Consider the following 12,457-nt stretch of genomic DNA (forward strand, 5'->3'; position numbering starts at 1 on the left):
AATGTGACCATGACTGCATGTGGTTTACAGGTCTATCTCTTCATGGAGCAGAGTGGACATTCAGTCCAAGTCCTCCCTTCATGACTTTCTATTGAACAATTATGACCTTGTTAAGTCTGATCTCTCTTCAATTGGTTCTTAGAAATGTCTATTCACATGATGGTGTGTGTGTGTGTGTGTGTGTGTGTGTGTGTGTGTGTGTGTGTGTGTCATTTGGACACAAAATGCCACTTTCAGAAGAAACACCATTGTTTTGAATGCAAAGTTATATTTTGCAGGAGATTTGGGGAGTTTTGCGTTGTGCGTGCGTTTTTGGATTTGTGTGTAGAGATCTGTGATTACGAGGTTTGCTTTCATGAAATGCCTGTCAACGATTGCGGGAAACCCTGTAATGAGACGTCAGCAGTCATCCATCATCTTCAGTTGGTTCTTACAAATCTATACAAATCTAAACAAGTCTATTCACATACCGCTCTCCTTCCGCCATGACTGCTGCGTCATCGTCAGTCCTCACTTTCACTTTTGATTTGAGTCCTTCGGAACCGCAGCTGCTCTGTGTGTTCTCACTTTACGGCACTTCGACAGGAAAATAAAGCAGCAAAGAAGTACAGAACAGGTAGTAATCGATTTATCGTTAATATTGGCTCTTTTAACTGGCTTTTTTTTAGTCGCAGACTACTTTGTTTACCGAGTTTACCTTTCGAAACCGTCAGGTCATGGCTGACATCTGCAGTAACCGCCCGGTTAATGGCAAGGTAAGGATCGTTACTTCTCGGTGGAGAACTGAGTGAACCAGCCACATAGTTAGCAGAGTTTAACGGAGCTAATGTTTCTCATGGGCAGGAGGACGGCGGTCTGGAAGAGGAAGCCAAAGAATCCGAGGAGGCCAAGAAAGAGCTGGAGAAATGGAGAGTAAGAATCCACCTCCCGACTGTCTGAATACAGCCTGTAACGTTCCAGAGGGTCAAGTACAGAGAAGTGTTTTATTTCAGCAGGGCGGAAGTCTCAAAACATAATCTGGCAAAACACATTATATTCTGTTCAGACTCTGCACAGCTAGATAACATGTAGCTAATGTTACTTATTAATTTAGCCTAAAGAAGGACTAACATGATTTAGTAACTTGGCATAATGTAGGCCTAATGTTACTTAGTAGCTTAGCCTAATGTAGGACTAACCTTACTTAGTAGCTTAGCCTAGTGTAGGCCTAACGTTACTTAGTAACTTAGCCTAGTGTAGGCCTTCTTAGTTACTTTCAGCCACTGGTGAAGACACCAATCAAATGTTCAAAATAATCAAATTATGTAGGCAGCTATATTTTACATTAATAATAAATATGATACTGTTCGCTATTTACTGTATTTACTGTATATTGTTGAGTGAGCCGTGACCTTTCACCTTGTGTCTTGAGTAGAAAGAGTTAAAAGAGGAGATGTTAGGTGTCACATTATTGGGGTACAACAGATGTGCAGTCAAATCTAGACCTGCACTCGTCAAAAGGCTCACTAGCTGTCGCACAAGCGTACCCAAAAAGTTCAACTCGAAGCTATTGTTGGAGGGTTAGAGCAGACGGCGCTCCTCATAAAGGGACGGTGTCCGCTCAGTGCTCTTTGGGTGCGCTCGGCCTGACAGAGCTTTCTGGGTATGCTGGAGTGGATGGCAGCCGATATATAATATAATGGAATGGTTTTCAAATAGATTGGTTATGGCTGACAGTAATCCAGACAAATATATGGTAGCCTACAACACCATCAGATCCAATTAGTCCTTTATGATTTTGTTTATTTGTTAAAAAATGCTTAATCCTCTGCCCATCTGTCTGTCTGTCCATCGGTCTCGTATGCTCTAAATTGTCACTATAGCATGAGGGCAAAAAAATGCTTGTGAAATTTAACTTTTCAAATCTGGTGGAATGGATTTATGCAGATACTGCGGTGTCCAGGTTGACGTATCTGCCTCTCAGATTTCAGCCTCCATTATACAATTCAGGTGAATGGGATTTAGTTTGTGGTGTTGACATAATAAAAAGATTCAGCAGCAAAATGTATTTCTAGAAATGTGCTAACCATTATCTGGAACTACATTTCCTGTTAGGAACAGCCTCAGTGCAAACTGTCCACAGGTCTCTCATAGTCTCTCTGAACTTTTCCGTCTGTGTCTTTCAGATTAAAGTAGAGAAAGCCGATGATGTGAAAGCCAGGCTGATCTTGGAAAAACTGGAGGAAGATGAGGCCAAGGCGAAGGCCAAGCAGGAGATGTTGGCTCACCTTAAAAAGGGAGAGGAGTGTCAGAAGGAGTTCACGCAAAGCATCAAAACAGTGCAGGTACAGTTGTGTCATCTCTGTAAATCTACAGGGAGAATTACAAGGGACTCACTGCATGCTTTCACTTGATCCTCTCTCATAGGAGGAAGTCCTGCAGCTTGGTGTACGCAGACAGGATTTGCTGGACAAACTGAAGAGATGTCAAGCTGCGCTGGAGGCTAAGAAGGCCGAGTCCGCAAAACTGAAGCAGAAATTCAAGGTGGGAATGAAGTCAGTCCATCTACCATCTAACTACACCAACCTACCACTGCATGGCAGCAACAGAATACAACATCTTAACAATATAACAAGTCATTGGCATATCCAACAGCTAACAACTGTACTTTATGTCTTTATTGTTGTGTATTGTATTGCAGGTCTACGCCAAGATTCCAGACACAGAGGTGGAGTTCAAGGCTCAGAGTAAAGAGGAGAGTGAAGACAACAGTCAGCAAATCAGAGGAGTGTTTGCCATCAGCCAGAGACCCACTGTGTGCCTGCAGGGAGGACAGGCACTCATCACCTTTGAAGAAGAGACGGGTACACTTCTGTGTGATAGGCTGGAATATGACAAGTAGCTGGCTTCTTAATCTGTCTTTTCTTTTTTTCTTTAGATTTTAGATTAACAAAGTTTTAACAATCTGTGCTGAGGGCTGACTGGCTGTGGCAAATACGCTCACATTAGAAGACACGCAAATAGCAAACGTTTTAACATTACCTCAAGTCAATGTAGCTAAACAGCCAGCAGGGGGAGCTGCTGTTTTGGACATGTATCAAAAGATAGAAGTGAGTGGAACAATAACAAGTGTCCTGTGGTTCATTAAGACACAGTATCATCCTCATGCTACTGCCACACGGATGGGTTTTCTTTTTGGAAAGCATATCTTTTGCTACATTAACGCCTAAACCGCTTTTAGTTTGAGAACTCCTGGGTTGCGTTTTAGTCTGGATAGGCAGAAAACGGATGTTCGCTTCTTGATTGGCTCCTATCAGTCCCGGTTTGTGGCTTTGAGGAGGGCGATGGATACAAAACAGAGGACTTTCCTTTTCTTATCAATGCGTATTTTGTTCTGCACAACAATTGTAAAGGTCAGAGAAAGTGTAAAGGAACAAAAGCATAAATGCTCTCCAGTACGACAGGGACATCAGGTGCGTTAGTATGGACGGAGATGATGAAAGGCTGGTTTGAAAAGAGAAACTTTTGATGTAACCTTACTGTGACGGCTCTATGTTTCTGTCCTCTAGTGATCTCTCAGATCCTGAAGATTGCCAAGTGCTCTGTGTCCTGTGACAACATCAGTTTGGATGTGAAACCAAAAAGAATAACCATGCAACCTTCTGTTAAGTTTGAGGTACGTTTTGTTGTCCACTTTCAGGTAAGACAGACAGACAGACACACAACCCGTGTGTGAACCAGCTCATCAGCACATCTTATTGAGTGGGGCTTTGTTCAGGTCCACTCAGCTTCCTTTTTCCCACAGACACTGACAAAATAAACTACAAGTGTAGCTCAACTCATTTCCCAGCATCAAACTGACTCACAGAACAATGGTGCTCAATGTGTTACATACTGTACACGTGGTCTGTATTCTTTGCAATGAGCATTACTGTCACCAATGCAGGTCCACCTCGATGTGTCCAGAAATGAGCTCAAGGTCTCCAACGTCCCCCCTTCCATACCAGAGGACAGAACAAAGGAGCGGCTGGAGATGAGTTTCTCCAGGCCCAGCAGAGGAGGAGCAGAGGTGGACGGTGTGGAGTACGACAGGAACACTGGGACAGGACGGATCACCTTCCTCCACCCTGGAGGTAAAACCCTCTGAGCCAGAGCCGCAGAGCAAACGTGTCTCAGTGGGTTTGTGTCGTTAGCACCTGATTTACTGAGAGAAGCTCATTAGACACAGATTCTGGACTGAAACTCCAGACACACTCTGCAAGACAGGGAGAGCTCATAAGACACGAGCTTCCATTCAGAGTAATGACAACATTAAAATGTTCAGGGCTAATTCTATCATGAATGCAACAAGAGTCAAGAATAGTTAGAATAGAAATCCGTCACATGCCACACTAACACTGAGGGCACATGTCTCTAACCACAGCGGCCAGGCTACTGTGTTCATTGATGCATCGTGATTCAGCGCTATGGTTACGCCTGGTCTCCACCTGTAAATTATCTTCCTTATATGGAAAGTGACAGCCCAGCCTGTTTTGATACACAAACCGCTGTGAGTGTCAGCTGCTGCAGCCAAAAGAGACAGATGCTGTGAATACCGGGAGGAGAAGATGAAACAGGTGGTCCTCTATGTCAAATCTCATGTGTCTTCTTAGGGATCCTAGTTTGTTCATGTGTGCCTTATTCATTGAAAAGCAGGCAGGAATGGATTAGAAGTGTGGATTTATTGGGAGTCAGGGATTGATAGTCCACGTGTCAACACAGGCTGGAACCTCTCTCCTCTGTTGTTAGCTGCTTAACACATTTGAACTGAAACCGTGTGTGTGTGTGTGTGTGTGTGTGTGTGTGTGTGTGTGTGTGTGTGTGTGTAGTTGCTGAGAGCCTGGCCCTGACAGGGAGTTACCGTGTGGATCTGGACTCTGAAGTGAACGTGCAGGTTGGACCCATTCACAAATACGAGCTGTGCAAGTACCAGGTGAGATCCAGCTGTTGTGATCGTCAGGCAGCTGATTGGTGTTGATGATGTAGTGCTTTACATCACACAGCTAGAGTTTCTACAAAACATTTCATCGTCTTACTGACAAAGTCAAATGTTGATGAAGTATGTTTGCCATCATGTGTTTAATGTTAACTTGTTGTACATTGTTATAAAATACACAAGTGATTCCCAAAGACCGGTGGGTTGGGAGAGATATTAACATATAAATAAGCAGGATTTCTTCCATAGTCTTTTATTCAACATTAATATCTGCAGTTCACCTTAGAGCCACATGTGGTTCTGATAGCTGTAGTCTTCTTATAACAGTGAGTCCATTATGAAAGGAGAGCGTACGTTCCCTGTGTTCAATTGATGAGAGGAATGAAGAGAAAGAGATGTCTGTTAACTCCTCCTAAATGTAATTACAAAAAGTATTTAACATCACCCGACACACATGCACACGCTTGAGCCCCCCACAGACCTTGTCCCAGTATCCAAGAAGAGCAGAGGCGATATCCTGTTTAGTCCGGGTCCTTAGTAAGATTTTAAGACATCTTTAGTTTTGCTATTGAGGCATTCAGGGGGTCTGAAGGGGTCAATCAAGGGGCCTTAGACCCCCGAGAACCCCCATATTTTACACACTGGGTTTACCTATTCAAGATAACATAAGGTCATGTGGGGATGGCAGTGAAAGTGGTCAGGGACGCTTATTTTTTTTAAAGTGGCTCTACAAAAAAGGTTTGGGAACCAGTGACAGACACTGAAGTGTACTTATCCCACCTGTAATACCAGAGGTTGGCATCAAAAAACTAGATCCTTTTAGTATCAAATCCTGATCAATAGCTCAAGTTCATATCAGTGGTATCATCAATAACCATCTGCTGGCGATTCATTTCAGACCTTCTGTGGCTCTCCAAAGCGTACCATCCTCCTAGCTGACATCGAGGACAAGGGGGACGAGGAGGACCTGCAGGACTACCTGGAGATCCACTTCCAGAAGCCCAGCAACTTCGGCGGTGAGATAGAGAGCGTCCACTACGCCTCCAGGGGGAAGGCTCTGCAGGCCTTTTTCTGTGAGGACACGCCTCCTACAGCTGCAACATGAGCTCCTCCTCATCCATCGTCTGTCTCCTATGATTGATTGAATTAGAAAATCTTATCTGTAATGTATGAATATGATGTGGAAATGAGAATTAGATGAGAATATTTAGTGATTTCATGGGCAAGGCACTGTTTTCTAACACGTATATGTAGAGGACACCAGTGTGTAGACGCTAACAGCCTCACTTGTTTCACTGTTGGGTTTGATGTTACACAGTTCCTTAGAAAGCTGTTGATGCTCTTCGCCTCAGTGATTGTGTGGGTATTATTAGTGACACTGGCACACTTCCTGTCCTCCTGTTTTAGGCCAATACTGGACATGTTTTATTAAACATCATACTTTCTCTTCTTCTGTGCTCATTAAAAAATCTGAATGCTGAATCAATCGAGTAGTGTTTTCTTCACTAAGACTGGATCCATCCAAACATGACTCAATATATGGTTAGAGGGCTGCTTTACACCGTCACAGAAAACCCTCAGGACTTTCACATAAATTCCTTTTCTGTCGGCCCTTTTGAATTCAGTCCACAACTGGTCGGATATCGGAGGAGAAAAACTCAAACTGAACTCCACAACATCACTTGATGTAGCTAATGGGTTCAGAGCTGGTCAGTTCATTCATTTGAATACTCTGTGATTTTGCTTCAATAAGGAGCCATTCAATGCAGAACGGATGATTAATATGAAGATATATTAAAAGTCAGTGTTAGGAATGACACTTAAGCATCTTAAGACACTCCTGTTGTGAATCAGGACCTCAAGGTTTCAAGGTACTGCTTTAGCTTTTCTTCAGCTCTTCTTTCAATCCCCCATACGAGCTCGTCAGCTGCTCTCAGATCTGCAGCTGAATCAATGATACTCAAAGCAGCTGCTGTAAGTCTCTACACTGATGCCTTTGTTTCCTCTTTTCTGGTTAGAAAGTTAGCAGTCTAGCTTTTTCATTGGCCAACTTTTGTCAGCTGCAAATTATTTTCACTTACGTGTTTTTAGCAGAGGAGCATGTTTTATTGTATTTTAAATGTGTGGTTAAAACCCATTCAGTATCACGCTGCTGCTTTATCTGCGATGTTTTATCATTGTTCTTAACCAACATTTGTTTACAGCAAGATCTTTCTTTAAAGTGGGGCGTGTCAACCCAAGCTGATTTAGTAGCTTGTGGTGGAAAAAAAATATGAAGAAATGACCATTACAATCCTCCCCTTGATCATTACATTAGATCACTACAATAGTATATATTCCCTGCTAGAAGTGAGAACATAAGTCAATAATATTTCATAACAATTTTAGTTAAGGTCATCATTAACCCCTAGCATAGGAAAGAGTTGGTGGGCTGTTTATGTGTAGTGAAAACACCAAGCCTGTGGAGGAAACAATCTTTATCATAGTTGGGAAAAGTGTCTAATTGTGCAGTCGTTAGAACAGAGTGCTCATGGGAATACAGGAGGAGTTGATGGGACACTGATTTGTTGATGGCTCACAGTAAAGGACAGTCTAACAAAAGGATTGACACGAACCATCTGGATATTTCACTAGTTAGTTTGGTTAACATTGGCAGGCGAGACTAGAGAAGTTTACCGACATGTGGACAGAATAATTAAGGTGTTGACATTTTTTTTGTAGCCTGTCGTCAATCAGGGGCATATCAAAACATCAACACATAATACTCAAAATGGTTTACATATGCACATCATTAATCAATAAGGTTAAGGCATTAGCTGTTTTTTTTTCAAATTGTAGACAAATCTATGTTGTAGCAAGCTAGGGAATGTTAACATGAACATGATAAGTAAGATAAGTCTCCTGAGATGAGGTGAAACAGACCCTCTCTGTTGAACAGTATCATAAGACAACATATCAGTGAGTTTCATAACAAACAATAATCAAACAACTTAAACGATTTGTAAGAAATTATATCATATTACCATAATACACATTCAGAATCAAGTGTCAGTTTAATCGATTCCTTTATCAGGTAAACTAAACAAAAGCACGAGCTGTTTAGTGAGATCATATTTCTCAGATAACAAGCTGTAATAATAAACATAAGTATTACACAGAAATGTCACTATTAAAGTACTACTACTCATCTAAGGGAGGAAAACAGTCGGGCATTGAAAACAAGTCACATGCTGCAGGATCGGCCTTTTTTTTTTTTTTTCCTTTTCTAACAGCATGTCTAGGGCCAATTTAAATCAATGTAGTGTATTCATATCACATGTTATTTGCCGTTTCGTTAAATTACAAATCATTTCTTTAAACTGATGGTTGCTGGTTTTTGGTTCTATGTTATTTGGTTGCCATGGTTTCTCATGCATCAATTATTAGGAAACACAATTATTATTGCACAAAAATACAGAAAACACATTGAACCTCTTAGGCCACACCCCCCCCGGACCGTGGAGTGGGTGCCATGGTGCTGGAGATCTGCCTTCCATCGCCGTTACTTAGGTGCTTGATGTGTTGTTAGCAAACAATACATTTTCTTTAAAATACAAAAAAAACTGTGCACTCTGTTGTGTACCATGCTGAATTAATACAATAACATTCCATATTTCTTTGCTTTGTTTCCACTGACCGTTACTTTAAATCTAGTCTTAAAATCCTGAGATCCACAGATGAATGATGCTACTTAGTCTATTCTGATAAATCCCTGCTGTGATACATTATAACGTATTGTATTGTAATTCCTAAAACATAATAAAACCAAATATTTATTGTATTTCTCTTTTACATTCCCTAATGCCAGTTAACAACTAATTTGAATACAGTGATATTTATATTATTTAATGTAGAGGCTCAGCTCATCCTGTCATCATGTTATCTTGAGAGTTTAGATAGTAGATAGTTAGATAGTTAGATAGTTGGATGGATGGATAGATAGAGACAGACAGACAGACAGACAGACAGACAGACAGACAGACAGACAGACAGACAGACAGACAGACAGACAGACAGACAGATAGATAGATAGATAGATACTTTATTCATCCTGCAAGGGGAAATGTGTTTGTTACAGCAGCAGAAAATATACTAAAGCAATTAAAGTAACAGAGTACAAAATAAAAGTTTAAAGTATAAAAATGCACAATATATACAATAAAAATAGCAGAGTAAAAATATAAAATATAAAAAAACACGCACCGTAGTGTATACAATGAAATAGAATGGTATCACTAACTAAGCCAAAATAAACAGTAGTGCAAAGATTTAGATTTAGTATAAGAGGTGCAAAATGTTCTAAAACGTTTGTACTCATTGTATTTAAGTGGTGTTTTTATTTGCTTTGATGATACATCAAGATTTTGATGACCAGTTGAAGAAAGGGATTATAACCTGCATGGGACAGTTACAAAGTAAACTGTCGCGTAAACTGCCGCGCCTGCTCCTCCCCTCTTGACTGCTGATGTTGAGCCCTCCCACCAGTCCTGCCTCCATAGAGATTGTGGGCCGTCCCTTAGACAATGTCCAAGTTGCCACTTTTATGGCACACAAAGTTTTTAGCTGGTGTCTGTTCTCCAAAGTCAATTTTCCTCCTCGCCTATCATGGCCTGATTCCATTGTCAGCTGGTAAATCACACATCTGGCTAAGGTTAGCTCAAACCCTGGGCATAACCAATAGCGATCTATATCTCTGTGCCATTTACATACCGCCAATAGATTCTCCTTATTTTGAAGAAGACATTTTTGAAACTCTTCATTCAGAAATCGCATATTTCCAGGCCCAAGGAAACGTGCTTCTAACTGGAGATCTAAATGGACGAACGGGAATCGAACCAGATATCATCACCCACCGGAACAACCTGGACTCTGAAATAAATAAAAGTGGCAAAGAGATACTGTATCTCTGCCGGGCCTTAGGCCTATACATAGTTAACGGTCGGTTCAGAGGGGACTCTTTAGGGCGATACACATACTCCTCAGCTCTTGGATCTAGTGTAGTTGACTATGCAATCACTGACATGGACCCCTCCACTATCAGTGCATTCACTGTCAGACAACAATCCCCCCTCTCAGACCACAACCAAATAAATATATTCTTTAAACTCTCGGGTCAAATAAATGACACAAGAAAAGAACCCAGTAAACTGTTTAAACTAAATCCCACTTACCGATGGGCCCCAGACAGTGGAGACAAACTCATCATGGCCTTGAACTCACCTGATCTGATGGACGACATATCAATATATCACCAAAATCAATATATCCACACCAGAGATGGTGTAAACAAGGCCATTGACGATATCAATATGATATTTCACAAGGCAGCTATTAAAGCTGACCTTATAAAACAAAAACGGAAGCCTGTTAAAAGGCAAAACACTAACAAATGGTTTGACCAAGAATGCAAGAGCATCAGAAAAGACCTGAGAAGAATAGCAAATGAAAAACATCGCCAACCAAACAACCCAGCCTTACGTATTAGATACAATGAAATTTTAAACACATATAAATGTACAATTAGGAACAAAAAACAAAACTATACCAACATGAAACTTGAAGATATTGAGAACGCCATTAATCAAAATCAATTCTGGGATATGTGGAAAAACTTCAACACAACGCAACCACAAGCATCACCCATCCAACATGGTGACACCTGGAGAGCACACTTTGAAAATCTGTACAAAGACATACCAATAAATCTAACTAATTCAGATCAATATATTATAAAAGAAAAACTCCAAAAATTAGAGGAAATAATTAAAGACAACCAAAACCCCCTTGATTTCCCAATTACTTTGGAAGAATTGAACGCACAGACAAAGTCTCTCCGGCCAAGAAAAGCTTGTGGTCCCGACAGCATCAAAAACGAAATGATCAAATGCAGCACCCCAGAGATGCAGGGTGCAGTGTTGAAGCTGTTCAACATCATCTTACAGACAGGATATTTTCCTGACATCTGGAGCAAAGGACTCATTTCCCCCATTCACAAGAGTGGGGACAAATCAGACCCTAATAACTACCGAGGCATCTGTGTCAGCAGCTGTCTCGGTAAACTATTCTGTAGCATTATCAATAAAAGAATGCTGCATTTCCTTGACGAACACGCCATCTTGAGTAAAAATCAAATTGGCTTCCTCCCAAAACACCGAACCACGGACCATGTGTATACCCTTCACACTTTAATTAACAAACATGTACACCAAACTAAAAACGGTAAAATATTCTCTTGTTTTATTGATTTCAAGAAAGCTTTCGACTCTATTTGGCATGAAGGGCTCTATTACAGACTTCTACAATGTGGGATAGGGGGCAAAATATATGATCTGGTCAAATCAATGTATTTAGAAAATAGATGTGCTGTGAAAATTGAAGACAAACAAACTGACTTCTTTACCCAGAAAAGAGGTGTTCGTCAAGGTTGCAATTTAAGTCCAACTTTATTCAATATATATATAAATGAACTTGCTGTTCAGTTGGATCAGTGGGCTGCTCCTCGGCTCTCCCTCCTCGATAGAGAGGTGAAGTGTCTGTTTTACGCCGATGACCTGGTTCTACTGTCTCCTACTGAACAGGGACTACAGCAACAGCTGGACATAGTAGAACAGTTCTGTCACAACTGGGCCCTGGCAGTAAATATGAAGAAAACTAATGTCGTGATTTTCCAAAAACGCCCCAGATGTCAGGAGAACAAATACCAGTTTAGCATAAATACTAAGGTGATTGAACACAGTATGAGTTATACCTACCTGGGTTTAACCATCACAGCATCAGGGAGTTTCAACATGGCAGTGAATGCACTAAAAGAAAAAGCTCGAAGAGCTCTTCATGCAATTAAAAGAAAATTCTATAATTTTCAAATCCCAATTAAAATCTGGCTCAAAATCTTTGACAGTGTCATCCAGCCCATTGCGCTGTATGGTAGTGAAGTATGGGGTCCACTCAGTCATCACAGCTACACCCGCTGGGACAAACATCCAACAGAATCTCTACATACATACATACATACATACATATTATACATACATTTTACACGTACACAGAAACACACCAACAAATGCATGTAGAGCAGAACTAGGCAGATTCCCACTGATCATTAACATTCAGAAGAGAGCACTCGCATTCTTCAATCACCTTAAATCCAGCCCCCTACACACCCTCCACTCCAAAGCCCTCCAGACCCAAGAGCTGAGCCCAGAGAAGAGTCCCCTATGTCAGCTGGTGCTGAGACTAACTGCCTCCTCTCAGACACACTGGGACCAGTCTCACAACAACACCGCTCTCCAAACACCAATCAGAGTGAAACGCATTATAACACGATGTAAAGAAACCTATCTGGAGCACTGGAAGGAAGAAACCAAAAGCCAAAGTAGATTAGAATGTTATCTGGCCCTAGAAAGAAATTATGAATTGGCAGAATATCTCTCTACTGTCAGAGAGAGACAGCAGAGACAGATCCTC

At 41.2% G+C, this 12,457-nt stretch overlaps 1 protein-coding gene across 2 annotated transcripts; it reads left to right on the top strand.

The window, feature by feature from the left end:
• Positions 1-511: 511 nt before the first annotated feature.
• Positions 512-6,436, top strand: nmi (N-myc (and STAT) interactor). Of its 2 annotated transcripts, XM_068725210.1 has the most exons (10): positions 512-616; positions 714-755; positions 844-912; positions 2,166-2,324; positions 2,407-2,523; positions 2,681-2,843; positions 3,549-3,655; positions 3,926-4,112; positions 4,848-4,951; positions 5,853-6,436. In XM_068725210.1, the coding sequence occupies exons 2-10, from the start codon at positions 717-719 to the stop codon at positions 6,057-6,059; spliced, it is 1,152 nt and encodes a 383-aa protein (XP_068581311.1). In that variant the 5' UTR covers positions 512-616; positions 714-716; the 3' UTR covers positions 6,060-6,436. The 2 variants fall into 2 exon arrangements, with proteins under 2 accessions (XP_068581311.1, XP_068581310.1); XM_068725209.1 differs by having other exon boundaries at positions 514-755.
• Positions 6,437-12,457: the final 6,021 nt, after the last annotated feature.

Source organism: Cebidichthys violaceus, unplaced genomic scaffold (genome assembly GCF_023349555.1).
Source record: "Cebidichthys violaceus isolate CVI_PGR_0920_01 unplaced genomic scaffold, fCebVio1.0.p SCAF_34, whole genome shotgun sequence".
NCBI lineage: Eukaryota > Metazoa > Chordata > Actinopteri > Perciformes > Stichaeidae > Cebidichthys > Cebidichthys violaceus.

What these genes read in the sequence shown, in the direction of transcription:
- nmi (XM_068725210.1), top strand. Translation starts at nt 717, where the DNA reads ATGGCTGACATCTGCAGTAACCGCCCGGTTAATGGCAAG. An exon ending in AAGAGCTGGAGAAATGGAGA is followed by an intron (nt 913 to 2,165) that starts GTAAGAATCCAC and finishes TGTGTCTTTCAG; the next exon opens with ATTAAAGTAGAGAAAGCCGA. An exon ending in CACCTTCCTCCACCCTGGAG is followed by an intron (nt 4,113 to 4,847) that starts GTAAAACCCTCT and finishes GTGTGTGTGTAG; the next exon opens with TTGCTGAGAGCCTGGCCCTG.